Here is a 27,031-nt window from a genome sequence, read left to right as displayed (position 1 = left end):
CTTATTTTGAGGAAGGTCATGGGGGAGACGGGAGCTATGCCGATTTTTTGTAACTCATTGATTAGCAAGTCGTGCGGTATTGAAGGACACACGCCGGAGAGCACAAGTCGTTCCGCTGGTATAACTAACCCTCTTGCTCTGACAATTTCACCTTGTATTTCTATTTGACCATGATTATTCATAAAATCGTCCACTATTTGTTTATTAGATAAATACATACATATGCGATTATTAGATAATCTAGAAGAGAAGATTATATTTTTCGGTTGAATTATATTTTCAAGTGGGAGAAGGTAGTCTTGAAGTTTGGTGTTTTCTAAGGCACTAAAGATAATTGCTTGGGACTTTAAAGGGAATTGCACTCTCGATGCTGCCGAAGAGTATGACTGTGATGTGTTTATTTGATTTTTATGGTCTTGTATTGTAGAACTGTTGTGTGATTCCATGTTTGAATTCATTTCGATAAACGTTTGTGAAAAGTAAGTCCGACCCTGTACACGTGCTAAAACAGGTATATCGGTCTTTACTAAAAGCGGTTATTTGCTGGTAAAACTGGATTTGTTTATTGACAACAATAACAAATAATTGCAATTTGCTGAGTTTAATGCTAATTTAACTGGATATTATGTAAAGAGTTTGTAAACTTACAGTTTATTTCAATATATCACTAAGATTCACAATTTATAACTCACATTAAACTTTGTTAATGTTAAAAATATTCGGAGCTCACATTGAGTACAACATTATAGTTATCGATGCAGAACCGAAATTTTCACTATATTAATTTTGTTAGTATACATTTTACAATACTTTATAATTTACAATAAAGGGGATAAAAGAGAAAGTAAGAAAAAGAAAACATTAAATTTTATAATATGAATTTGTTTCTTAAAGGAAAATGTAGTACATTCTGAACAAATTCTAATTGGCTAAGGATCACATTTGTAAGACCTTCTATGTATATAGTTTTTTTGTTCTTGCTCGTAATTGACACACTGTGTACGAATATGTTGAACGGTTAATAATTCACTATACTTTTCACAAACAGGGGATTTCTACGAAGCCATCAGGTGTCCATGTGTCAGCAGATTGTGATCAGTTCTTAGTCTGCGAACGATTAATTTATGTCTTTTACAAATTAGGTAGCTGAAAGGTTGCGATTATTGATTGTATCTTGTGTAGTTTCGACGTTGAATTCTTCCATTGGTTTTGCCAGGACTTTTTAATTTGGGACCTGAAACGTGGTATTAGACCTGATGCTAGTTGAACGGATTTGATGTTTGATTTTGTTGTAATTTTTCTTTTTGAAGCAGTATCATCAGTATCATTACCAACAAGGCCAACGTATGAAGGAATCCAGATTAATGTTATGTTTGTTTCAGAAGAAGTGAGACAGTTTTCATGTATGGCATGAACTAATGGATGTTCGGAATATATATTTTAATTGAGGCCATGTAGGACATCGAATCTATACATATGGCAGTATTTTTTCTTTAGTTTACTAAAATAAACATTAAATTGTTTGAAGGGTGGCCCACAGCTCTCTCGTATGGATGGAAGTCGATGGTGGAAGGCAGAACCTTTAAATGATACTATTTGCAGTTGTTACAGAATATCTGACTTCTGTATTAGTTTTAAATGTATAATATGTAGAGAATCTCCTCATATGAGTTTGTGTTGACTACCTCTAGGAAAGATTGCCTTCGAATTTGTCTGTTGGTTGCATTTTTGTGATAATTATTTAGCGGAAGTTTAATTTTTAAAATGTAATTAATCCAAGGAGGAGTTGATGATAGCATTTGCGTATCTGTTATTAAAAAATGAACATTTGGTAAAAAGAAGAGTAAGATTTGAGGTAGTGTATGATATTTATTGTTATGCTCACAATTATAGGATTTAAAAAGTAGTTTATATATGAGGTGGTTTAATTCAAAGACATCCTAGTAAAGTATGTCAGAAGATGTTGTTGCCTGCAAAGCAAAACGGGAAGTTGACCTGTTTCAGAACGAAGAGTTTTGTCGGGACTGGATCGGAAATCTCCTAGACATATACGTAATGCAGTATTATGAATAATTTCAAGAGTCCTTAAATAAGTCTTTGATACTGACACGTATAGATCTGTATACCTTAATTCCGAATAGATCTGTATACCTTAATTAGGATGTGTTCATCACTTCAGCAGTGATGGTTTGCTAGAGATTTTAATAGATTTAATCTAGTTAAGCAATTTGTTTTAGCGTTTGTAATCTGTGATTTACATGTTATTCGACTATCAAAAATTAAACCTAGTATTTTGTGTTCTAGTAGTTGTATGGCATGGAAACGTGGACTTTGAAAAAAACATCTATCAACAAACTTGAAGCATTTGAAATATGGTCATTAAGAAGAATGATGCGCATACCTTGGGTGGATAGAGTTCGAGACGATGACGTCCTTAAGAGAGCCGGCGTGAAAAGAGAACTCTTTAAATTGATTAAAAAACGCAAAAACGCAAGATTGGTTACCTTGGGCACATATTGAGAGGAGCAAAATATGCAATACCACAGTTAATCCTACAAGGGAACATCGAAGGTAGGAGAGGAGCCGGCCGCAAACAATTATCCTGGTTAAGGAATATTAAAGAATGGACAGGAATACACAATACAGGCGAGCTGTGTCACGCCGCAAAGAACAGAATTAGTAATGAGATAGTCGCCTACGCACTTTGGTGTATGACATGTTAAGAAGAAGAAGATTTTGTGTTTATTAGCTATGGTGAGCGAAATACCATTTAATGTAATTTGTGGTAATAATAGGTGTTCTTCAACTGAATTTCAGTATTTTTGATTTTTCAGAAGAAAAATTAATAGCAAAACTTAAAGACCAAGAAGTTAGTTCATTTAATGCTTTTTGGATTAAGTTTTAGTTATAAACATATCTTTTCCGCGGCAATATAAAATCAGGTCGTCAGCATATCACTTGTACTTCACTGGGTTGTGAATATTCTTGCAAATATCATTGATAGTTATTATAAATTAAGTGGAACTTAGCACTGATCCTTGGGATATCCCGTTTTCCTTAATTTAGATTAATGAATCTTTTCCGTTAACTAATACCTTGAAGTGGTGATTAGCGAGAAACTGTTCGACACAAGATAATGTATTTCCCGTAATATTGTATTCTTTAATTTTGGTCAATACACTAGAACGTAATATAGTGTCGAAGGCGCTCTGGAGGTTAAACGATGTTGCTATTAAATCTTGCTTGTGTTAAAAGGTGGTTGTGATCTCCTTTTGTAACATTACTAAGTTGTCAGGCATGCTTCAGGATGGACAAAATCTGGATTTTTTTCCATATATCACATTATTCTTTTGTTTATTAGTTTTATGTCAGCTTACACAAGGTGCATATGAATTATTCGGGGATTTGTCTTGTTTCTTAATTGGTGTAAGATAGATTCTCTCCATAATATTGTAAATTTCTGAGTGGTCCATATTATGTTGTACAGTATAAAAAGTTTTTTAACGGCAGATATAAGAAGATTTTTGAGGAACATAAAGGGTACGTTGTCGAACCGGTAGCTGCATTTTTGAAAGTTATAAAAATATTTAAAAGGTCCTGTAGTGTAAGTGGTGTGTTTAAGATATTTGTGTCAAATATTATTATACCTTTTATAAAGGAATTTTTTAAATAAAATGTTTAGCTGTATAGTGTTTTATTGTTATATAACATGAATTTTCCTCAATTAACTGTCGAATATATTTTTGGTATTTGTAGTCAAGGTAGTGTGGATGTCATCTAGGATTCCGAATTTTCTTCTTTTTAAAGCGAAGGTTTTATACTTACGGTATATAAGTCTTTTCCTATAGCAAAATGCAGATCTCGTTGCGACACAAAAACATTAAAATCAGATCGTCACGACACAAAACAGTTGGAAGAGTCAATGTACTCGAAAAAGAGGGGTCTTTTTCAAGTATATTAACTTGAAAAAAAATGATAAATATGCTAACTCTCCCTTTCCCTTAATATCCTAGCATGATATATGTTACGCAATATCGTGTAATTTAAACAGCGCCCTGTAAGGAAACTTGTGATATGATCGCATAGATGGTGTAAGTACTGTGCAGCTTGACACTTCCTCTAATGCATGTTTACTAGTTTGTAGACATAGTGTTCTAAAATTTTGTGCCTGTAAACATTTAAAATAAGCTGTCGATAAATATTTAGAATCAATCGACATCAATCTAGGGTAAGTACATTTATTTTTTTATCTTGCAATTTTTTAGATCAAATAGTAAGTTAAGCTTTACATACAGGTACATAACCTACATCACTACCACTGAGTTCTGTGTAGCTCGAAAGTTGTTCAATATTATAAATATATGCAACGCTAGGATAATGTATTACCGTATTTCAGCAAAAATAAAAGACGTGATTTCATTCCCAGTGAATTATTTACTAAGATTTATAAATAACTGTTAAAGGCTAGTTGGAGAACGATGATCATTGACCAAGTACAAGTATCATGTATCAGGTATCAATTTCACGGTCACTGTGTCATCACGCATGTTTTTAATATAATAAATATTACGATATTCTCGGCGTATTGATCAACAACGATTATTGCCATCTGGGGATTTACCAACAGAGAATTTTAAGAAACTATTTTGTTTTTATGTAATACATAAACTCCTTTATGGGAATTTATTTCTTATTTGACATTTAAGGGATTTTTCCATTTTAGGCGCGGTTTTACCCTTAAAGAAACACTTCAAATAGCTTATGGTGATGTAGAGTTAGATTTAGATGCCATCTACACAGAAGCTCCAGAAGTAAACGTCCTCACAGCAGAAGAATCTATAGATGAAATTGTTGATGAAATCGTTTAGATCCTGACCATTTGCCAGATGGACAACTTCGTGCCTAAGCCGAGGTAAAAATTTTAAATAATAATAGAATTGGCGCCACTGAAGCCAGCGCACCTAGAGATGAGCCATCAAAATGTTAATATTTTTGGTTAAAAGGAGGTGATTTTCAAAATCGTCTGGATACTTTTCCAACACCAAATTTTTCTGATTATGAGAATTTAATGAGTTATTCTGGGATGGCCCGTTATTCCAATACTTAGAGTCAGAAACTAGAAAATATGCTCTTTTCAAAAATGTTGCCGACCCACATATCTCTTTTGAAGAACTAAAATGCTTTACTGGCATTTTGATTTTTAGTGGATATGATCCAAAACCAGGAAAGAGATATTACTGGGATTCAAAATCAGACATGGAGCATCGTTTTGTTAAAAATGCAATGAGGCGTAATCGATTCGAGCAAATTATGCAATTTGTACATTGGGCAGACAATAATAGCATAAACCCAAAGGATAAAGCATGGACAGTCCGTCTCCTTATGGATTATTTACAAAATAAGTTTATAAAGAAGTTTGTGCCAGAAGAAGAAATATGCTATGACGAATCTATGGTTGGATACTATGGAAAGCATTCTTGTAAACAGTTCATAAGGGGAAAGCCAATCAGATTTGGATTTAAAATGTGGTCGCTAAACACAAAAGATGATTATCTAATTAATTTTAATATATATCAGGGAAATAACCCAAAATCCAGCGAAGTAGATTAAAAATTATATGGAAAAGCTACTGCTCCTCTTCTAAACATGTTGCGTGAGTTACCCACCAATAAAAGGGACCTACCATATAAACTCTTTGTAGACAACTTGTTTACCGGTGTTAACCTACTGTCCAATATGCGAGAAATTTGGTATTTGGTGCAATGGTACCATTCATAAAAATCGTTTACCTAAGGGTATACCTTTACCCTCTAAAACTGATTTTCAAAAACAGACAGATCAAGGTGATTGTAGTGGCTTTATTGAACATAACAACGGTATAATTTTTATACGTCGGTCCGACAATAATATTGTTACTGCTGCGTCTACCTCTTATGGCATTCAACATATGACACATGTTAAAACGTTTTCTCAAAAAGAGAAGAAAATTATTCAAGTACTTCGTCCGTGTCTCATAGAAAAATATAACTCATCGATGGGAGGGACGGACTTAATGGATCAAAATATAGGAAGGTACAGGATTGGTATCAGATCCAAAAAATGGTGGTGGCCATAATTTACATGGCTACTAGACGCATCATTGGAAAACGCTTGGCATATTTATAAAAAGACCGACAATTCTACAAAACAAAATCAATTTTCGCAGATATATAGCCACCTCATATCTTATGAAATATGGTACAGAAGCTGAAGGTGCAAGTCGACCAAAACCCTCAATTTCAAGCTGTCTCGGTAGTCGAACCAGCGACAACGTCAGATTTGACAAACAAGATCACATCTTGATATATATTCCAAATAAGAAAAGATGACGGTGATCATTTGAAAATTGCACTTCTGTTGTTAGAACCATGTGTAGAAAGTGTTATTTGGGGTTTGGGTAAAAAACCCCTCTAATGAATTGTCTCCACTCTGATAAAGGCTGTCACCATTGTAGAAGACGTCTGTTTCAATGTCCTTATCAATGCCTCTACAATTTTTAGGAGATACTTATCCCTGCGAGCGGGGCAAGGCTTACTGGTTCCACTAGTCTGGACTGACTGGTTCCGCCCTCGCGGATCTACAAGAGGGTAAGGAAATTTTTTGGAAAGAAGGGAATTAAGGACTTCTTGGTCTCAGATCCTGCAAAGAGTGAGAGGCTATGGGCTTACGTTAGAAGCCGGAGCACTGCATAAGCGAAATGTGTATCTCTTCTAGTCTCGACCTGTAACGGTTAGGAATAAAAAAACAAATTTCGAGTTTACAAAGTATTAACTAGACTGTACATTAGAAAATATCAGTTATGACCAAAAATGTTCGATCAGGCGCGAAGGGAGACGAGAAGAGACAAGCAAGGAATTAAAGGTCGGACAATTCCGTATCATTAGATATACCTTGGGTTAGTATATAGATCTTAGTTACCTTCGCGTATCTAGGCTCTAGCTAGTGAATACGCCTCCAGTCCTACAGGGATTTGAGATTGTGAACCTTCGAATCTCCAGTTGCCGACACTTATACGTCACACTATTCCGTCGAGTTAAATAGCGCGTCCACTGGCTGCGTATCGTCCGATCTCCACACTTGGAGTGGAGCGTCTAGAGTGCCAACTTCCCACTAGTCCGCCCCTCGCGTGGGGCCCTCTCAGGCGCTGCGCTATTACTGGCCGTTTGACCAACTTCTTCCGTTTTTTTATGTATCGCCAACTCGTACCTTAGATTCTTTTTGTCACGTCCGATGTGTTAAACTGGATCACGCTATGTAAAACTTCTTAGTCAGCTCAATTCTTCTCACTTGTTTTAACAATTCGTACCTTGTATTAATTTCCAACAAGGTCTAAGTGTCGTAATTTTTTAAACATTCAGGCTTGTGTTAAACTGGGTCAATTGTTTTGTTTTTAATTTGAAATGTATACGTTAAACTGTGTCGAATTTATTCTTTATTAATTTGGAATATGTAATAATTACTTAAATAATAATTACTCTTTACTAGGCTAATTGTCCCTTAATTTTTCCTTCTTTATTTCCTTGCTATGTTTCCATTACAAACCTTGTTCATTATCCTATCATAATCTGCAGTGATAAGAATTCACTCTTATTATTATCAGGGTTATCTAAGGTTATTAAAAAAAGTAAAAAAAAAATTAGTGACATACCCTATAAAAAAGTAAAGCACTGCACTGGAACATATATGAAAAAAATTAAAAATAAAACTAGGTATATTTCTTTTATTCACCATCACAAAGTATTCAGCATTGTGTTTAAATCTGTTTTGACAGGTTACAATAAAGTTCTTCCGGGTTGAACCGCGTCGATATCCATTGGGCCGAGCTTGCGACATTCTCTCTGATGTCTTCTTCAGGGCTTCCGAGGTCTCAGTCTCCCGAGCACTCACTACTACACTCACTAGTCACTTCACTACTACGACGGGGACGGTGCATTTATATCGTCGATGGTGACGTGGCCTAGGTGGGGGTTGGGGTGTGGATTGGCGCGAGAGTTGGCGCGAACATTTCCAACAGTGGGATTTTGATTCGATGATGGAGGGGGCGATATTTTCTTTATGAGAGGTCTTCATGTAGAAAGTAACTGTATGACGTCATCTCTTTTATTAAGGCAATGTGAACTTTTTTTATTTTTATGGCTTCTCGGACAATTCTTGGTTTATAGAAGCGGATGGAAGCTATGGTTCTGGAGTTTTCAAAATTAATTTTGTAACCTGTATGAATATGGTGTTGACCGAGAGCTAAAATTAAATCGGAATTGCGAACAGAAATGGAATATTCATAAATCCTATTTTGAATTCTACGATTTGTTTGGCCTATATAGGATCGGGGACAGTTTGCACAAGGAATTTCGTAAACTCCGTGCTGTTCATTTGGAATATTGTCTTTGATTGATCGGACAAGAGATTAAAGTTTTTTTTTTGGGGGTAAATATTGTTTTTATTCCTCTTGGTGTAAGAATTTTGTCGATTTTGTCGATTTTGTCGATTTTGTCAATAACACTTTTGATGTAAGGAAGAAAAGCTTTTATATGATAAGGGTTTGAGTCTTTGGATTGAGATTGAGTGGGAGATTGATGTCTGTGGATGCTCCTATTGATGTGATTTTTGCGGTTACCTTTTTGGATGAGGGCTTGTTTTAAACAAGAGAGCTCAGCGGATCTACTTGCATCATCGGAAAGGCGTATTGATCTGGAGACAAGGGTATTAATGACTGAATTAGTTTGTGAAGGTGGATGGTGAGAGTTGGCATGCAAGTAACGATTGGTGTGTATGGGTTTTCGATAGACAGAGTAATGAAAACCTTGGAATTGGTTTTTCTTTATGAAAACATCGAGAAACGGTAGGGATGAATCAGTTTCCATCTTCATCGTGAACTGGGTACTAGGATGTATAACATTCAGATGGGTTTAAAAAGACACCAAAGCATCTCTGCCATGGGGCCAAATGACGAATGTATTATCAACATATAGTAGCCAACATGTGGGCTTGAGCATTAATGTGGATAGTGCTCGGGTCTCGAAGTCTTGTTGGATACTGTATTTAGTTTTCAGAATGTTTAGAGTTTCATCTATAGGAATATTTGTAAATAGTGAGACAATATTGAAACTTACTACAATGTCTGATGATGATATAGGGTGTTGTTTAAGAAGTTCGATGAAATGAAAAGAGTTGAAGGATGAAGTATTTTCGGCGAAAGGTTGTAGAGTTTTGGCCAAATACTTGGCCAATCGTTATGTAGGGCAGTTGTATGCACTGACAATGGGACGTAGAGAAACATCGGGTTTGTGAATTTTGGGAAGGCCGTATATTCGAGGTGTTCTTGAAGACTTTTCACGAGGAATTAGAGACTGTTTGATGTGAACAGTAATTGATAATTAGGAAAGCAAGAATTGAAAAAGTAAAATTTATCGTCATTTAGAAAATGATAAAACGAGTATCAACAGACGATATCTGGTTACAGTATTATATGAACAGTGTGACTATTCCCAGGAAATAAAATCAAAAATTGCAAATACTAAACAGCTTTTATCCAAATGTCTAAATAAGTCAAAATAAATAATTGGAATTTAAATTTTATACTCAGACTGCTACGATGCTAAATACGTATTCACCATATTGTTAGATGAAGTATATTCTTGGACTTTTACGGAGGCAACGGTAGAGAGGCTGAAGGATTTAAGAAGTAAACTTGTAAAGGAATTGTTAAAATATCATGGATGGACAAAATATCAAACATAAGAGTATTCTAGAAACTTAATAAAGAAACAGAAATAATATACTTAGAAAAAAAAGTAGAAAATTAAAATCGTTTAAGATACGTAGTGAAAAATAATCATAAATGATTAACATATATTATACAAGGAAAAGTTCAGGCTAAGGGAGATGTCACCAGAAAACGAATGTCCTGGGATGTGTTTTCCAACCACCAATCCTCCACGGTACTATTCAGAAGAGCAACAAAGAAAGTGATCATTGCCAGAATGATTGCCAATTTTAGATACTAGATACGCTCTAGAGGAAGAAGAGAAAGAAGAAGGAGTCAGAAGTATCTTGGGGCTAAACTTGTTTTAGATTATTATATTTTTCTTATATTTATGTTTCAAAGAAAGCAGAAAATTGTAGAAAACGTAAATTAGATTTTAAATTGCTTGTGTAGACTGCCTTACACTGTCGAACCTACAATGACAAGAAAAGATTTAATACCAAAGAAGTTATTTATAAGCTAATTATAGATAACAGTCAATAGTGCATAAATAAAATCATACCGATTCGTTAATTAAGTTCATAAATATAAAAATTATATTTTTAAATATTTTTTAGTTCAGAAATAATAAATTATGTTGGGACTGTTAATGTCAGTTTTTTTTATTACTTGAGTATTTTTCTCTAAGTAAAGTTATAATATGTATAGTGTATAGGCATATACAGGGTGAGTCATAACTATTGGGACATAGACTAAGGACAGGTTATTTGGACCAAAATATGGCTATTGGGCCAAATATGCCTTAATAAAATGTTGCTGAGAAAAAAGATACAGGGTGTTAAAGTTAATATTTGTTTTTAGTTTTTTGCTAATAGTTTCCCTGTATATTAATAAATTGCTATCAAAATTGGCACAGAGGCATAATCTTAGACAATAAATAGTATTTTATTTACAATTTTACGTTTTGTCATAGAGGGCGCCACGTGGATCATTCCAAATTGAGTCTAAACTTTTTCTGATGAAACTTTTTAGTAATTTTTATTAGAAAATATGACGTAAACATCATTTTTACGTAAAATTGGTACTCCTGTTTAAACATGATAATTTCAACCGTTTTCGATAAAAACGCAGTCGAACTGCTTAGAGTCTTAAAAAAGGATTTCAAATATTATTTCATTTATGGAAAGTATGCTTTGGACTGTCAGATAATTGTTGTTGGTAAATGCCATTTGTTCAGAGTAAATTATTTTTAATGTGACAGTGTAGTGTAATGTTGCATTTTTTAAAAGTAATCATTACTTTTTTTGATTGGAATGCCTCGTCACAATCATTTTGCTAATGAAGAAATGCGAGATATGATTTGCGTATACGCACCATAAAATTTTTGCGCTCGCTCGGCAGCCAGAAGGTATGGAATGTAATACACAAACAGAAGGCAACCAAATCACAAAACTTTTGCAAGATTATATCGTAGTTTAGGTGAAACTGGGTCATTTCACACTAAAAATCGGGGTGGTCGACCGAAACAAATCACACCTAATCAAGAAGATGAACTTTTGGTTCGAGTAGATGAAAATCCTGAAATAATTTCAAGACATCTATCATCAGCAACAGGAGTAAGTCAGTCATCTATTGTTATAATTCTTAAAAAAGAGAACCTTCATCCTTATCACTTCACTCCTGTTCAAAATTTACTTCCAACAGGTCTTCCACGACGGTTACAGTTTTGCCAACGTATTCTGAATAAACATCGCAATGACAGACACTTTATTAAGAATATTATGTTCACCGACGAAGCAACTTTTACCAGACGAGGGGTTTTTAATTGGCGAAATAGTCATTATTGGGAAGAAGATTTTCAGGATTTTCATCTACTCGAACCAAAAGTTCATCTTCTTGATTAGGTGTGATTTGTTTCGGTCGACCACCCCGATTTTTAGTGTGAAAGGACCCAGTTTCACCTAAACTACGATATAATCTTGCAAAAGTTTTGTAATTTGATTGCCTTCTGTTTTCGTATAACATTCCATACCTTCTGGCTGCCGAGCGACCGCAAAAATTTGCTTGTGCGTATACGCAAATCATATCTCGCATTTCTTCATTAGTAAAATGATTGTGACGAGGCATTTCAATCAAAAAAAGTAATAAATACTTTTAAAAAATGCAACATTACGCTACACTGTCACATCAAAAATAATTTACTCTGAACAAATGACATTTACCAACAACAATTATCTGACAGTCCAAAGCATACTTTTCATAAATGAAATAATATTTGAAATCCTTTTTTAAGACTCTAAGCAGTTCGACTGCGCTTTTATCGAAAACGGTTGAAATTATCATGTTTAAACAAGAGTACCAATTTTACGCAAAAATGATGTTTACGTCATATTTTCTAATAAAAATTACTAAAAAGTTTCATCAGAAAAAGTTTAGACTCAATTTGATCATTAGGAATGATCCACGTGGCGCCCTCTATGACAAAACGTAAAATTGTAAATAAAATACTATTTTTTGTCTAAGATTATGCCTCTGTACCAATTTTGATAGCCGTTTATAAATATACAGGGAAACTATTAGCAAAAAACGAAAAACAAAAATTAACTTTAACACCCTGTATCTTTTTTCTCAGCAACATTTTATTAAGGCATATTTGGCCCAATAGCCATATTTTGGTCCAAATAATCTGTCCTTAGTCTATGTCCCAATAGTTATGACTCACCCTGTATAACTTTTAATTACGTTTATATTGCCAGCACTTTCTACGGACTGCGTCAGTTTTAGACAACCATATTTATATTTTCTATTATATTGACTAAGCATATTTCGTATCTAACAATTATATAACTTGTTAGATTTTTTACTTGTTTTTAACATCCTTCGAATTACTAACCAACAAAAATCTGATAACAAACTGCGTTGAGAAGATCTTTCTCACCCACACATTTTACCCATATTAAGTTGTGACACAAACATATTAAGACTTATCTTTCTTTCTCCCTTTTCAGGTCCTGCTTTTTGGGGTCTTATAAATCCAGAATGGTCATTGTGCAACAAGGGCAGGCGACAATCTCCGGTTAATTTAGAGCCGAATAAACTGTTATTTGACCCCAATCTTCGCCCCCTTCACGTCGATAAACATAGGGTAAGTGAGCTTATATACATTTCACTTTTTACGTAACAGGTGGTTTGTATTTTGATCATGGGCTGTCAGGAATTATGAAGCGAAAATAAAGACATTATCGAAGTCTTTTTACAAAATGTGTTTGCTTAAACTTATGATAATTAAATTTTGTTTTCTGGACAAGGTAGAATAATAATAATAATGTGTATTGTGCAATTACTTTGGTATTATAAATTTTATAATATTATAACATATTAACAAAATTATGAAATATAGTCATTATAAGTTTTAGAGATATTTTGAGATTGCGATTAATAGAAGAACGATTTATATGTACGGATTAAATTTATATAATCGTGAAAGATAGAACGAAATGGATAACACAGTAAAAAAGCCACAGGGAAAAGATTATGTTGCCTTAATAGCAGTGAGCGTAAAGAACGTAATTTAATCATCATTATACGAGAAAATTATGGATACATTGTTAGCCTTTCTTGAGGACGCTCTTGTTTTAGTTGATTTTCGATAGTGTATTTTTTTGAGCCACTAATTAACGAGTATGTAATTATACTTTGTTACAAGAAATATTAATAGTCCAAGAGTAACCGTTTTTGAGTAAATTTTGGTATACTTGGTCCATATTAAATATCTTTTTACAACGTTTTCGGTTTTAATAACCAGAATCACAACATTTCCCACCAGCCACCTCACACTATAACATGTACCACCACCAACCAACCCTAGTGCACATCTTAACCTCAACTATACCGCTTACTCGTTACTCATATAGAAGTTGTTCCACTTTCTACACGTGATATACATATTATAATACCCTCTATTTATATCTCTCTTATTTTTGATTGGGTTACAACAGTAATTCTCGACCTGTGGGGCGCGCCCCCTAGGGGGGCGCGGTATTATTAATGGGGGGGGGGGGCGTAAGCCTATTCGAAAAAAACATCAACAACACTGAATAATTTACTAAAATCAAAGCAAAACAAAATTCTTACAAACTAAAAAATAAAATACACATGAACACTGATATAACAGGTATAATTATAAAGAGCACTGAACACTAAATTATGAACAAGTTTAATAATAAATCAGTGACTTCCTTGAGCTTGTTTTGTAGAGCAAAGTTTATCGAAACGGAGTGTAATATTAGAAATAGACGTTCTCAGTTCTTTTTTTATATTTAGCTGCGATCTATATTTGGTCTTCAAAGTAGCCACCGCAGAAAATCCTGTTTCGCATAGGTACGATGTTGAAAACGGCAATAGCGGAACGCTCTGGTTTTCCGTGCAGAGAACTCATCATTTACTCCTGCCCAAAATTCAAAGATGGATTTATTATTAAACTGTTTCTTGATCACTCGTATTTAATATATGTTTGTTCAATGTGTCCATATACACAATTGGAGACTTTTGTTTCACAAGCGCTTGTAGAATATAAAATTTTCCGGACATTGCACGAGCACCATCTGTGCATATTCCGACGCAATGCTTCCACTCTATTTTTGCTTTATTTATATAATCGTTGTAGACAGCAAATAATGCGAGCGACGTTGCTTTCAGTTCTGTTGGTTTCCAAAAAAGTAGTTCTTCTACTAATGATATGCCATCACAAAATCGAACGTAGGCAATAAAATGAGCATCTTTATTGCTATTTGTTGCCTCATCAAGCTGAATCGAAAACAGCTTGTCGGGCAACTTCCCGAGTAGCTGATCCTGTACATCTTCAGCTATATCACAAATTCGACGGGCAATAGTATCATTTAATAGAGGTATAGACTCCAATTTTTTGCCAAAATTATCTCCAAACATAGTTTCTACAATTTGAATTGCAGCTGGCAAAATAAGTTCTTCACCAATAGTGTGAGGCTTTTTTACATCTAGCTATTTGATGTGAGGTTTTGTAAGAGACAAGTAAAGCTTTTTCATTCACAGTCAAAGTTTTTTTTTAAAATGTCTTTTAGTTTATTTGGTTTCATGCTGTCGGCTGCTGAAATTTTTGACCAAATGATACATAGAGGCCGTTATTCTTTATTTACTTCAGTAAACGTAAACCCAAAATTCTTGAGAATATTTTCTTGATTTTATTTTTGGAACCACTCTCGCCTGTACACTTGTTGATGCTTCACTAGTATCGAATGCTCGCTTACGCCCAGTTAAAAATTTATTCATGGTTTTGTATAAATTAAAGTATATTTACCTACTGCATGGAATATTTTAATATTGTGAACTTCAATTAATACACGCAAACTACAACATAAACATTCACAATAGATTTAGCAGGTGCAGAAGGACTGACTAGACTGACTAAACTGACTCGACTAAGGTCTGGGTCTGAGGAGGAAAGAGGAGAAGTCGGAACTCAGAACTTCTCGTGAAGAGAGACGATCGGATCTGGATTGGTGTTGCCACATATCAATAAATTTACTTATTCTCGGTAATTTGGTGATTAATGTTTTACTGTAAGTTTAGTGGAAGGGCGGATCCAGAGAGACTGGCTAAAAAATTTGACAAATAAATATACTTTAATAACAATAAGGTTTGATTGTCTTTATGGCACTCAAGTGTGTGAAAAGTGCCTTAAAAAACTACCGAAAAAAGTTCATGTACCACCACATCCCCCCCCCCTGAAAATCGTTCCTGGATTCATATATTTTTATTGTATGAGGGGGGCGCGGTGAAAATAATTATATAAAATTAGGTCGCAACTGGTAAAAGGTTGAGAAATGCTGGGTTACAGCGATTGGTACAATAATCTCTTTCAAAAAGTTTTAATATACATTACACGTCGATCACATCATGCTCACAAGAAAAACTTGAGAACCTTAAAACCATTAAACCATAAGAACTAATTCTTGTTTACTTGTTTGACAATACTCATGCGGTACACACCGCCTAACTCATCATTCATGAAAATACTCTTCCTTGGATCTTTATAAGTTTTAATATACATATATATATATATATATATATATATATATATATATATATATATATATATATATATATATATATATATATATATATATATATAATTTTTTAAAAGTTTTAATATACATTACACGTCGATCACATCATGCTCACAAGAACAACTTGAGAACCTTAAAACCATTAAACCATAAGAACTAATTCTTGTTTACTTGTTCGACAATACTCATGCGGTACACACCGCCTAACTCATCATTCATGAAAATACTCTTCCTTGGATCTTTATATGGACTGATGTTGTAAGGCTTCATGTGTTAACAGCCAAACTACACTTCTGAATCTTGCACTTACGTAACTTACTCTTGGGCCTTTCAATTAAACAAAATATTCAACGTCAAATACATTATTCTTACCTTCCACTCTCTCGTGTTAACTATTCAGCTAACAATGTTATAACGTCTATCAATGATTATTTATACCCTTGTACCACTATGGCGTAAAAACTTTCACCGCTTTGGCCCAACTGTGATCAGACCAACATCTGAGAGAGATATTACTTTTTACTTTAATACAAACTTCTGACGTATTTACAATTGGGAGAGGTCACGGCAGCGACCTGACATAGATGGGCGTCAGCAGATTGTTCTGACTGAATATATTAATGGAAAAATATAGTGACCTCCAAGCTCTGTTTAAAATAATAATAGTATGAAATAACATAAAGTGTTTAACCATTACTATACTAACATCACGTTTTCGGTATTTATCTAATTTCAATACGAAAAGCAAAGAAATCATTAAATTGAAAACTTTATTACGAATTATTAAAATAACTTAAGTTATTAAACTAAGGGTTTGTTTCTCTTATCTCATGCCACCTCTAATACCATACAATCTCCAAAAACCTGTTAATACAAGACATGACTATATTGCATGCGTTTTCAATATTCTACCTCTTCTATCTCCAGAAATCCTAACTTTTCAGATCCAAACACAGTCTTTCTCTCTGATCTCAGAATAACACATATTCTAAACAAATCGTCCAAAAAGAATACCAATAAGTAAATCATATGAACCTAAGAATCCTATCATACTGATCCACCCTTAGCAATTGCTTTCCTCGCAAATAACTTTTAAGTGTCTGATCCACTAGTTCAAGCAACAAAAAAATGCTGGTGAAACCAAAAATTTCACAACAATATTCTTTCTCTTTACCACATCTAATATACTCTATACTGTGTTTAGTAAACGCTGCAAAAAAAATCGCTCAATCATTTTCAATATAAAATTAAGAACAAAGTAGCCCAAAGTAATTTTCAGCAGATCTTGACTACTATCGATTGCTACTTCACGAACTCTTAGTTAAAATCACATTAAGCTATACTCCTTTTGACTCTTTTATATAGTGTTCTACGTCCTTCAATGAATTTAAGATGAATTCTTGTAACTTTAGGCACCAATTTGTAACGTTCCAACGAACATTCATTGGGTACCAATTTGTAACCCTTCGAGGCTTAATTTGTAACATCCCAACGTTGAGCTGCTGTTGTCAACTTGTAACCGCAAACCTTAGTTTGCTGCTACAATCCGACTAACATCACTAACAACGTTGGAGTGACAAATCGTTTCCCGTTGGGACCAATTTTTAACGTCATAACCCCTAATGTGTCAATTGCAAAATTGCTACATTAGACGTTATACGAAACACTCCCTGGCTAGCTCACTCAGGACGTGAATATGGCCTACTCTGGAGCAACACACGCAAACAAGTAAAAAGAAGAAACAATACACAGTTAAATTAACACATGTTTATTAAAATATTAAACAAAAAGGGCAGAAAAATACATGTTTAAATATTATATTGAATTTAAATAAAAATTATTCGACTTCTTGCTACAGTGTTACATTATAGTAAGGAAAAATGCTTGTCACCAAATCCTAGGTTTTATCCTGGTCTTTTCTGCTATGGTTGTTAGCAAGCCATGTTGTTAGTTGTGGATTTTCTTGCCCTGGAGTCAACTCTCCTATCGGAATGATAGTGCCATTCTCAGGCCGGTTGGTCTTCTGGATGTTAATATAATTTGACCCGCACCTGAGAAATGTATCCAGGAGGTTGACTAAAATGAAGAAAAACACACCTTGCTTCAGAAAATGGTGAAACCAAAATGAGAGACCTTGCTTGGGGGATGAATAGGTGACCAATCAAATTTAACAAAATTTTATCATTATTCACCCAAGCAAGTCGAGAAACAATTCTTCTTTTTGTATTTATCAAAAGCAAATAAGTAAAAGTAAGGATATATAATATTTTAAAGCAAATGGTAATTACTTTTTACAACTGAAATATTCTAATATTAATTAAAAAGCGGATTCGGTAAAAATGACAAGATATATTTATTGCAAAGCTAGATAATTTAGAATTTAGAAACATTTCTATACAGAAATGGTAGTTTGTCAAAAGTTAATTATTATTAAAATCAAAAGATATTATTAAGGATTTAAATTTAATATTTAAAACTGTAAAAATATTCGTAAAACTTTTACATACTATATTAAAGAAACTATATATTTCTTATCGCTAGTTTTTTATATAAAATAAAAAAGATAAGAAATATTCACAAAAATATGTACCTACTTACATACGATAATCATAAATAATGAGAATTTTCAAAGTTAAAATTATAAAAGATTTTTATACAACAGGTAGAATCAGGAAACCGATAAAATATATTATACCCTTACCTCCTAATTCAGGAGACGACACAACAATTGGTTATTATACTTTTACAGAAGTCATGAAGAAAATCGACATTTTTAGAAATAAAAGCCATTATATCGACTTTTATATCGAACGGGAAGGGGGAAATGTCAACAAAAAGGAGTCTTTGTCACTAGCATTAAACTAAACAGAGAATAAAGATGGCACCTCTCGTTCCAAAGTAACAGAAATAGAGATGAAAATAAAATTCATTCTTTAGAAACTTGAGTAAAAGATAAAAATGATGATTATTAAGAAAATAGGAAAGATAGATACTGAAATATATATATATATATATATATATATATATATATATATATATAAAGAAGATAGATTTGCACGCCAACTGGTTTTTATACCAAACACCAGTAAAAATGAAAAGAGAATAATGAATCAATTAAGTAACGACATAATTCTGATACAATCTATATCTGAGAAAATATTTAGAAAAATAAGAGATACAATGGAGGATATAGAAGAATATGAATTATGACAGAAGATATGGAAATTGGAGAATAGAATTAACGAAATATATTAACATAAGAAAGAAAGCAGGCAATGTAGCAGTTATAACGCTACATTCTATCCCCTCATTTCATATAGACATACTACGCTCTCTCTATAATCCCGATTTTCTCTATCTTTATCTCCATCTTCTTCTTTATCTCTAAGAAACCTACTTTAAAATATACTACCATTACCTTTTAAAAAACTTAAAGCATAGAGACAAATACCTTAGAGCTAGTGAAGGTGTCTTTATATTTACCTCTAGCGATATTTATATTATTGCCACACCCCACATAGCTGCTTGGTCCCAATAAAGTTACAGTATGTAGCATATAATATTGCTCCTAACTAACAAATATATGAAGAAAAACTGGTGGATTTATTATTACAGTTTAGTCAACCCTACATATTTTTGGTTTATCTTTGTATATGCTCATATGATGAATTTTTTGAATAATATCAGTTTAATTTCAATAGGTAAAAAAAAAGAAGACTTAAAATTGGATTTATTGTAACTTGGACGAACGCTTTATGGCTTTACAATTTTAGCCCATCTTCAGATCCCGAATAAAAAGTTACTTAATTACTAAAAAATTGCACATCAGGCTATCGCAAATATTCTTAGAGTTTACTTCGAAGATTAATTAAAAAATAAGAACTTTCCAGGTCTCCCTCTTCACTCCGTCTCTGCTACTGTCAACAGATCAGTTGAAACGTATAATTTTACATATGCCCATTTTTCTTTTAACAAAGTAAAATCTGGACTATTATCTTTTAAAATCAACGCTGCTAGTTCTAATAATACCTCAAACATCTATAAAAGAACTCTCTTACATATTTTTTAAACTGCTGGATTTTCAACATTGACCAAAGTTTCCAACAATTCCAGAATAGATGGCATGAATCTATTATTATTCCAATTAAGAAGAATGGTCAGCCCCTTACAATGCCTAAGTCTTAATATATAAATGACATAAATGATATTAGAGGCAACTGTCTGATACAACTGAACTTAACAAAAACACTATCAAATTTGTATTAGATGCTGATGAACGTGTAATTTTGAGACTATAGAGCTTTTTTCAACTAAATCGGGTCTATACTTACTAAATTAAATTTATATGACTGCTCTTCGTCTAATATATTTTAACCGACTGCCAGAAGTAGAACGTCATTGCCCAGAAACAGAACTTAAAGCCACAAAAACAACACAAATAACCTTTTAATCAGGACCAGTGAATATTTATAATATATATTTGTCATTTAATCGTCAATTGTCCACTGCTGGATATAGATCTCCCCCATAATTTTTCATGTTCTTCGATCTTTGCCTCTTTCATTCAATTCCTATGGCAACGTTTTAGAGCGTCAATCCAACGTATTGGAGGACGACCTCTGCTTCGATAGGCATCACCTTTTGGCCTTCATTATAGAGTCTGTTTTATTCATCTGTTATATGTCATTCGAGCCACGTGACCTGCCCAGTTCCCATGATATCTCCAACCCTTACCTGTAAAGAAAAACTAAGTTCTTATTAATGCACATGAGCACCTGACATCTTCAATCTTTACATGTAAAGAAAAAACTAAGACAATAAAAGGAATCTGCTTAATATATTAATATATTTTTAGTGATACCTAAATTAATAAAAGGTTTATAAATTCAATAGGAATAAGTTACTGAAATTTAAATATAAAAATAGTTAGGTATATTAATTCTTTATTTTTATCAAGCCTAATTATTTAAATTAAGGCTAATGTTTATTTTAAGTAAGTGATGGATTTGATCGTTATTCAATGGAAATTTATTTTACCAACAATAAAGCACTGAAACTTTTGTTTTCAACACTTCCACACAATTTATTTTAAAATATTACGACTACAGCTGTTTCGACCAGAGTGCCTTTTTTTTTCTATTTTTGGTATGATTTACACTTTATAGTCTATAACTGAACAAGTTAAGGAAGGGCGAACTGTTTGCCTTAAGTTGGTCATTCAGAATTATGTCTGTCTATTCTTTAATTTATAGATTTCCATAGATTCTAATAAAGATAGCTTAAGGCCTTTATTTTGAATGTGAAGAATTTGAAATTCGTCATTAAAAAAATAATTATGTTTTTCTGCTATTGAAAGCTATTTTATGTTCTGCTGTACGTTTGATAAAATTTCTACCAGTTTGACCGATGTAAGTTTTTAGGCAGTCACCACATTTAAGTTTGTACACACCGCTGCGTAATTGCTTTTCCTTTTGGCTCTTGTTGTTCTTAATATATTTGCCAAGTTGTTATTTGTACGCACTTCACCTTTTAGACTATAATCATTCTTTTAATTACGAATTTCAAATTCTTCACATTCAAAATAAAACCCTTAAGCTGTCTTTATTAGAATCTATGAAAATCAACAAAGTAAAAAATACAGATATAATTCTCAATGACCAACTTGGGGCAAACAGTTCCCCCTCCTCCACTTATTCATTTAAAGACTATATTCATTTAAAGTGTAAACACATCACTTGAGAAAGGCACTCTGGCCGAAATACTGTAGTGATAATAATTTAAAATAAATTTTGTGTTGAGAACAAAAGTTTTCAGTGTTTTATTGTGTATTTTAAGTAATTACACACTATGACAAAGTGTAAGTGTTCATTTAATTGCAAAATACAGTCTGTATAGAAAATTCTAAAAAGGCAGTTAAAAGCAGTGTATTAAAAATCCTTAACAAACGAAAAGTTTTATTTCATACATATCGCACATTAGTACAAAAGTTTCTTGTAATATCCAGCATATTAATATAATTGCCAATTCCGTCCACATAACGACAAACCCTTTAAACGATCCCGAAGCAGTCAACCCTCTTAAACCTCAAAGCCTTTTTGGAGTATTTAGATCCCGACAGGGAGCGAAAGATGCACGTAATGATATAATGTTAAGCTCATCTATCCGTATCACGCAAAGGCTCCATCTATAATAAGGAGCCGTTGAAGCGACAGACACATTCATACGGTAGTTACGTAATCCCAACAATCGTCACTAGGGCCCGAGTTAAGCACATGACACGACGGGATAATATTGGAGAGCCTCTTGGAAAAGCTCGATATATGTCGGATGATGTATTAATAGAAAATGTTTTGGAACCGTCAGGGAAAAAGGTTGTGAAATATGATAGCTGGTGAATTGAAAACTATTTTATGTCACTACATATGTAAATAAACTAAATATTTATTAGGTTTTTATTGTATAAAAAAAGTTTACGTCTCTGATCTGTCTTGACACAATTTTCAGAAAACACACATACATAGAAATATACATAGCGTTCAGTCTCCTCCAGCTTCGGCTAGTTTTCTTCTTTACTACAAGGACTATAGTATGACTCACCTATTATTATAGTCTGACAATTTTCAATTAAAGGTGACTAATCTACAAATTGAACTAAACGGTAGCGGCAACCATGTAAAATGTCAGCAGTAAATTTTTACCGGGGTCATTTTTATCGTGTATCCTTCGCCCATGTAAATATGTAAAAAAGTAAGATAGTCTCATAAAAATTTGCCCCCGTAACAATATAAATTGGTGCGATTTACGAGTATAGTGAGACAAGTTCATTGAATAGTTTGAAACACCGGTAAACTTATCAATATTTTGCTGGTCTATATATATTTACGTTCTTAGAAAGAATGGAAATGAGAGAAATTAGATATTTTAGTTTATTCGTTATACATTAAATATGTGCATAGGCGTAGTGTGCTCTATTTCTTGTGAATATATTAAATAGACTTTATTATTAACTTTAAAATAGTTTTGAGATAAGTAAAGTAAATTTGCGGCAAATTTATTCTTTATATGATATTAACCCATTAACGGCCGCTCAATATACAAAGAGAAATTTGGCAATTAATTTATTAGATTGGAATAAAAACGCATAAGTTAAGACTAATTTACAACCAAAAAGATTTTTTTTTCGCATTTTCAAGGAAAACAGTACAATTTTTAGTAAAGGAACATATTGTATCTTAAATGTAAATTAAATTTAAAGGTGAAAATTTTAAGGAGTAAACAATTATTATTCACGAGAGACACGACCATGTTTGGGAATAAGTGTGTTATTCACGTTCTGTTAAGTGATATTTTTAGCCCGTCTTGTATGTTTGTAATTTAATTTTTGCAATCTGCAACTCTGCAAGTTTGTACACTTAACTACATTTTCTCTATAATTTCATTTGTAAAAAGTTTTTTTCTGCAGCTGTCCCGAAAATAAAACTTTCGGTATGATTTATTAAATCGAAAGTACTATTTTACACAACTCGTACCGAAAGTAGCTACTTTTAGAACTAATTTTTTCACTTTCGGGACGATTTTGGGTAGCTAGGTAACGGCTTTGGCAATAACATCAACTTTGTATTATATTATGACAACGCTTGTCATTTAAGATTCGAATGTTTTCGCTCAGTTTTTCGTTTTTTAATATCAAGAAATGGAAATCAGCTGTGAAAGTGAAGCAGAAATGATATCAGATGATGTTAGGAAACCAAAGATTGAAAATGGCCGCAACCAAGTTCTCAAAAAATAGTAAAAGTACTGACACGTCCACACTAATTTCAATACAGCCACTTCTGTTCATATTCCTAACAAAATCAATCTAAATAATTGTTATAATTGTGTTATTAATATTCATAAGTAGATTTTTCTAATGTTGAATTCACGAGAGTAACTTTAAAGTGTTTAATAAAAGTTCATAAGTAACGTTTATCCATATATTCATTTTAACATACAAAACGGCTGCAGAAAAAATATTGTACGTAATACGATCCTAGAGTAATTTTACGAGACTTACAGGATTTCAGGACTCGTCTACGGCTCGCCCTGGAAACTACCTACTCGTCTCATAAAACATCACTTTCAGAACTTGTTACGTAAATTACTATTTAAAGCACTTAGCTCCGTAACAATATCTCTCGCACAAAGTTTTGGTATACGAAATATCTTGAAAATATTTTTTTAATTTGAAATAATTTGCTAACAAGAGATTTTTTATGCCATTTAGTTTTTTATCTTTTCCTATAAAATAATCATTGTCTTTATTAAGATCTGAACTGTTTCCGATGTCACCGTTTCTATCGGAATTAAGCGTATATTGATTTTCGTCCTTTAGATCAACTTCCAATTTAGTATCGTACTCTGTTTTTCCCTTAACTCGCCGTCTGAGGTATCTGGGTTTCTTCCAACTTTTCTATCAAATTATTTTTTAAATATAGCTTAAGCCATAGCTCTAAAATCATCTGCTAACTGTTTTTGGGATTTCTTACTAGTACACGTTATAAAGTATTGTACAAAGTACTGGCACAAAGTAGATATTTTGTTGTACCTTGCGACTTATAAATATATAGAGGCCGTCATTTGTAATTTTTATTATTCATTTTTAACTAATATTTCAAATAGACATGACCGTATTGCTATGGGAGAAAGGACATGAAAAATGATGACCACAAACACAGCTAAACCGTTGTTAAATTTGATCATGGCTGGACTAGCTGGATAGCTGACTTATCCACAGGCACCTGAGCTATAAAAATTGACCAGAAAAGGGAATTTAGAGCGATTGGGTCCTCTAAGCTTGAATGACACACAATAAAATCTGGTGAGTAAAGTACTTACTTACTTACTTAGTCCTAAGCCTTTCTACCGTTAGGTGTAAGGCTGGTGGGGTTAAGTTTTGTACTGTTGTCTCCATGCTATCCGGTCTTGTGTTAGACCATGTCAATCCTTTCTTCTCAACTTCTTTTCTGATTTCGTCTACCCACCTAACTCTTGGTCTTCCTCTCGTTTGTTTTTCCCTTGCATTCTCGTTTCAAACACTCGTTTTGTTAATCTTTTATTCGACATTCTACACACGTGCCCGAACCATCTTAGTTGCCCCTCTACTATTTTTTCGTTTATTGGTTCTAGTTTTAGGTTTTGTCTGATTGTTTTGTTTCGTATTTTGTCTGTCCTCTTTCTGTTTGCTATTTTCCTCAGGAAACTCGTTTCCATAGCATTGACTCGAGATTTTCGTCTCCCAGTCAATGTCCATGACTCGCTATTATACATGATTGTAGGTCTAACTACTAATTTAACGACTGCCGTTTTTACCTTCTCCGGTATTTCTTTTTTCCCCAAAAATGTTGTTTTCATAGTGTTAAATAAGCTTCCTGTTCGTCCCTTTCTCTCGTTTATTTCCATGTCTTGTTTACCGTTTGATTCAATTATTGCTCCTAGGTATTTAAAATGTTTCACTTGTTCTAGTTGTTTTCCGTTTAATTGTATTGCGTGTGTCTTTCTCTTATTTGAAATTATCATTGTTTTTGTTTTTTCTGTATTTATTTTCATATTTATGTTTGACAGTTCTTCTTCTAGGATTTCAAGGTTGTTCTGTAGGTCTTCTTTGTTTTCTGCTATCAAAACCATGTCGTCTGCAAATAGAAGCTCTGATAGTTGAGTCTGTTTCATTTGCCAGTATCCTAATGTTAGTTTTCTCATTCTTCTCTTGGCTTTCGTTATTGCTTCATCCAGTACCACTGAGAACAGCAGTGGGCTCAACATGCATCCTTGTTTGACGCCTTGACTTGTAGTAAATTCTTCGGATTCCTCGTTGTTGGTTCTCACCGTATTTGTAATATTATTGTACATATCCTTTATTACATCAATTGTTATCCTGTCAACTCCTCTTTCCTTTAATGTCCTCCATACGTCCTTTCTTTGTATTTTGTCAAACGCCTTTTCCAGATCAATGAAGCATATATGTATTTCTCTATTTTTATTGATTACTTTTTCACTTATTTGTCTTATTGTGAATATGTGGTCTTGCGTGCTTCTGTCCTTCCTGAATCCACATTGTGTATCTTCCATAGTTGGTTCTATTTGGGTTTTTATTCTTGTTTCTATTATTCTTGCGAATACCTTTCCAGGAATACTTGATATAGTAATACCTCGGTAATTATTACAGTTTCTCTTGTCGCCCTTTTTGTGTATTGGTAATATAATGTCTTTCTTCCAGTCCTGTGGTATTTCTGCTCTCTTTATGATATCATTCATTAGTTCTTTCATGCTGTCCACTTCCTCTATTCCCATGAATTTTATCATTTCAGGGGTGATATCATCCTTGGCTGGTGCTTTGCTAATTTGACTCTTTCAATTGCCTTTTCTAGTTCCTCTGTTGTTATGGGTTCTACTTTTTGTTCTTCATTAATTTCTTGTATCTCCACTATGTTGCCTACGCCTGTATGAGTTAGCTCTTTAAAATGTTCTCTCCAACTTTCCATTATTTGGTTTTCTTCTGTTATTACCTTTTCATTCTTGTCTTTTCGGCATCATGTGTTCTTTTTTTTGTCTGAGCTGTTTTAATGCGCCATAGAAGAGTTTTTGGTTTTTTCTATAATTATTTGTCATTTTTAGTTCAAACTTTTTCCATGACCTTTCTTTTTCTGCTTTCACAGCTATTTTAACCTTTTTTTTTTTTTCTTTATATTCCTCATAATCTTCGTGAGTAAAGTAACTTGGGGTAATATTAGACTTTACTTGGAATGAGCATTTGGAATGAATCATGATTAATGGTAGTTAGACGCACTTATGTAAAAATGTGGAGGAGTTTAAAACCAAATATGCTATATCATTGTGCAAAACGAACAATTATACTACCCGCACATATATATTGGGCCGCATATAGAGCTCTATCAGACTTTTTCAATAGCAGCAAGCCACATTATTTGAAAAAGAAGATGTTCGCTTAATGTGTGCTTCCAGCCATGACTTATAACGCCAAAACACTCTTTTATATGACGGACCGGGGACCCAAAAAATTACAGTGTGGAGACGACGAGCTGCCAGAAGAAGCAGAGGTGGACCACATATATGATGGACCAACGCCGTGAAATGAATCACTGGAAATTGTCTGCAGAAAGCTTAAGACCAACACAACTAAAAGAAATTA

At 33.3% G+C, this 27,031-nt stretch overlaps 2 protein-coding genes across 2 annotated transcripts in view; one reads left to right on the top strand and one right to left on the bottom strand.

Moving 5' to 3' along the window:
- Window positions 1-12,767: 12,767 nt before the first annotated feature.
- The window catches only part of CARPB (Carbonic anhydrase-related protein B), a 348,667-nt gene continuing 334,403 nt past the window's right edge, over window positions 12,768-27,031 (top strand). Inside the window, exon 1 of the mRNA XM_072519892.1 lies at window positions 12,768-12,887. The gene's annotated coding sequence lies outside the window, so the exon portion shown is untranslated. The remainder of the gene's footprint in view (window positions 12,888-27,031) is intronic.
- LOC140435247 (zinc finger BED domain-containing protein 5-like) lies at window positions 14,219-14,689 on the bottom strand. The gene has a single exon (XM_072524059.1). The coding sequence runs from the start codon at window positions 14,687-14,689 to the stop codon at window positions 14,219-14,221; it is 471 nt and encodes a 156-aa protein (XP_072380160.1).

Source organism: Diabrotica undecimpunctata, chromosome 1 (assembly GCF_040954645.1).
Source record: "Diabrotica undecimpunctata isolate CICGRU chromosome 1, icDiaUnde3, whole genome shotgun sequence".
Taxonomy (NCBI): domain Eukaryota; kingdom Metazoa; phylum Arthropoda; class Insecta; order Coleoptera; family Chrysomelidae; genus Diabrotica; species Diabrotica undecimpunctata.
This window is presented reverse-complemented; position numbering and strand designations above follow the sequence as displayed.